The 2,794-nt window shown below is 38.3% G+C and overlaps 1 protein-coding gene across 1 annotated transcript in view; it reads right to left on the bottom strand.

Annotated features, from left to right (window-relative positions):
• The window catches only part of DIP2A (disco interacting protein 2 homolog A), a 99,613-nt gene extending 97,853 nt beyond the window's left edge, over nucleotides 1-1,760 (bottom strand). Inside the window, exon 1 of the mRNA XM_045284552.1 lies at nucleotides 1,667-1,760. Coding sequence (XP_045140487.1) covers nucleotides 1,667-1,760 — 94 coding nt within the window. The remainder of the gene's footprint in view (nucleotides 1-1,666) is intronic.
• Nucleotides 1,761-2,794: the final 1,034 nt, after the last annotated feature.

Genomic DNA, 2,794 nt, shown 5'->3' with positions numbered 1-2,794 from the left:
AGAAAATGTTTTGAGAATGATGATGACAGCAAATGTACAAATGTGCTTGACACAATGGATTTGTGTATGTATTGTGATAAAAGCTGTATGTGACCCAATAAAATGATTTAAATAAATACATCATAAATAGATCAATTATAGCAAGCATATTTGTACATATGTTGCCATCGTTATTTTCTAAACATTTACTTATTATTTGTCCCTCTTCATTCACGGAAACAAAAAGAAGTCACATGGAGCAAGGTCAGGTGAGTAAGGTGTGTGGGGCAAGAGAGGGACGCTGTTTTTTGCCCAAACTGGCGCACTGAGTTGGCTGCGTGAGCAGGTGCATTGTCATGATGGCAAAACCAGTCCCCTGTCTGCCACAAGCCAGGCCTTTTTTGTCACACACTGTTTCCCAATCTTTCGGAACCTCTAAATAGAAAGGTTGACTAACAGTCTGACCTGGTAGAATGAACTCCAAATGCACTATCCCCTCACATCACATCCGGGTTTTTTATTTTCATGTTTATCATAAATATCTCATGTGTATCATAAAACATCTATGTGATATATCAATTTTTGAGCTTAGAACTAGATTCAATATTAAAATATTTTATTATACTTTAAGTATTAATGCTTTATGCATAATAGCATACTTTGTATTTCTAGTATTTCATGAATCTATTTTTATCAACTTTACATGAATAATATATGTTAGTAGTGAAATTTCACCTACATCAAAATTAAGGTTTTTTTCATTGCATTTTGCAGCATTAAGTTCAGAATGTCACAATCAAAAAGTATTTCAAAGTTTCAATTTATTATTTGTACAGTATGTTGAGAGTGTTATAGTACTTTTTAAAGCGACTCAGTGAATTCTAGAATACTTTAAAAATAGAGCCAAAAAGAATGCATTTTATATCATTTTTTAATTGAAATACTTTGAGACCGTGAGTAAAACTGAGTATCATTGTCATTTTAGATTTAATCACTAATATGTAGAAAGAAAATATTAACATTGCTACTTTCAAAACTAATTACAAAATCTTGGAATGAACAAAATTCAAGTTCGTACAAAAATTCAGTATTATTTGCAATATAAGGAATGCATTCGATCGCCATTGTTTCTTCAGATGAAACTGCTACCGCTTATCATGTGCAGAATACAAACTTCCAACTGGAGAGTGGAGTACAAGTTCAGAAAAGCTCAGGCTAGTTTACGCATGGCTAACGAAGCAACACTGGAAGGTAACTAAAATTTGTCTTAATTGCGGTGAACCAGAAAGGTAAGTAGACTGGGGTAAAAAAAAATCATGATTCAAAGCCCTGGTCCAGGTCAGAGGTCATATTGCCACAAGGCCTCTGGGGTCGGGCTAGCACTGCTCCTACACAGCCTCCGCTTTAAAACTTATTCCATCAGTTCACTCCACACACACTTTCTTATTTTATTTTATCTGCTTTCTGCTTTCCTTATTTCCTTTGTCTTCATCTTATGGCTAACATCCCACGAGCATTGTGTTTAATATGCCTTTTGATTTGACTATGTGCTGCAAAATGTATACTGTTTTGTATCCATGCATTTTTAGTTATCAGAGTGGTATTATTATAAATCTCACTCATTTGCCCTTTTCCCCCACTGAACACTCGTTTTTATATTGATCCATCCAATGTGCAGTGATCAAACCTGCTCCACTGCTGACCACAGAGCCCTGGGTCCCGTCCAAGCTATCCACGCTCACGCACAGGCTCCCCGCAGCACTTGGTAGTGAAGAGACCATCCCTATCAGACCCAGTATGCATTGTACGATCTCACTAATAAAACTTCCACATCCAACCTGAAAGCACATCTGTTGTACAGCAAGCGCCACTAAGAACTGTTTCCTCTGGCAAGTAACACAAGTTTACATGAAAATCAAATATTGCTACTCTACATGATAAACCCCTATTTTAAAGCAATCAGTTGATTTCCTAAGAGAGTATTTAAAAGCTGACTACTGTATTTATTTCCTAAGAATAGTTCCACCTTATGATCCCATTTCAAGTGAAGGTTTAGATAGTGAAGGTACGTTAATAAGATTCAAATTTATGAAATAAAATGTGACGATTCCATTTGATAATCATAACCCAAAAGCCATTTGATGTTTTCATGGAGGGAATTGAATACAACCAGCTATCGTATTTTCACATGTAACCAGTTACTCTATTTCACCGACTGACTGACCCACGCCATAGTACTTTCAATTGCTCGTATGCATGTGAAAGTTGGACACTGAATAACGAGGACCGGAAGAGAATCGAAGTGTTCTGGCAAAGAACACTGAAAGTACCATGGGCTGCCCAAAGACCAAACTGCCGTGAGGGCGCTCCTCAGCAACAAGGAGGCTGAGGCTCTGTCTCACACGTTGGACATGTTAGCAGGAGAGGCCGGTTCCTGGAAAAGGACATCATGCTTGGTAAAGTTGGCCCAAAAAAGGAAGACTGTCAATGAGATGGACTGACACAATGGGCTCAAACATAATGATTGTGAGGATGGGGCAGGACCGAGCAAGACTTTGTTTTAGACACAGCTGGAACCACGGTGATGGCACCTAACATAACACCAGACACCATCAAATGCAAGTTTCTAACCACACGGAGAGCAAGGTAGAATTCCAAAATAGATTCAGACACAAAGCTTGTATTCTAGGACAGAAGGTCCGGACTCAACTTTCCTGACCCCAAGCTCCATAGCCTCTCTTGGAGAAAATGAAATGTAAACACTAAAGAGACAAGCAACATGGTGCTGCCATGCTCCTCAATCCACTGCACAGAG

The sequence above is a fragment of the Echinops telfairi genome, unplaced genomic scaffold (genome assembly GCF_000313985.2).
Source record: "Echinops telfairi isolate 266 unplaced genomic scaffold, ASM31398v2 ScPeMD7_7469;HRSCAF=8507_0, whole genome shotgun sequence".
Classification (NCBI taxonomy): Eukaryota; Metazoa; Chordata; class Mammalia; order Afrosoricida; family Tenrecidae; genus Echinops; species Echinops telfairi.
This window is presented reverse-complemented; position numbering and strand designations above follow the sequence as displayed.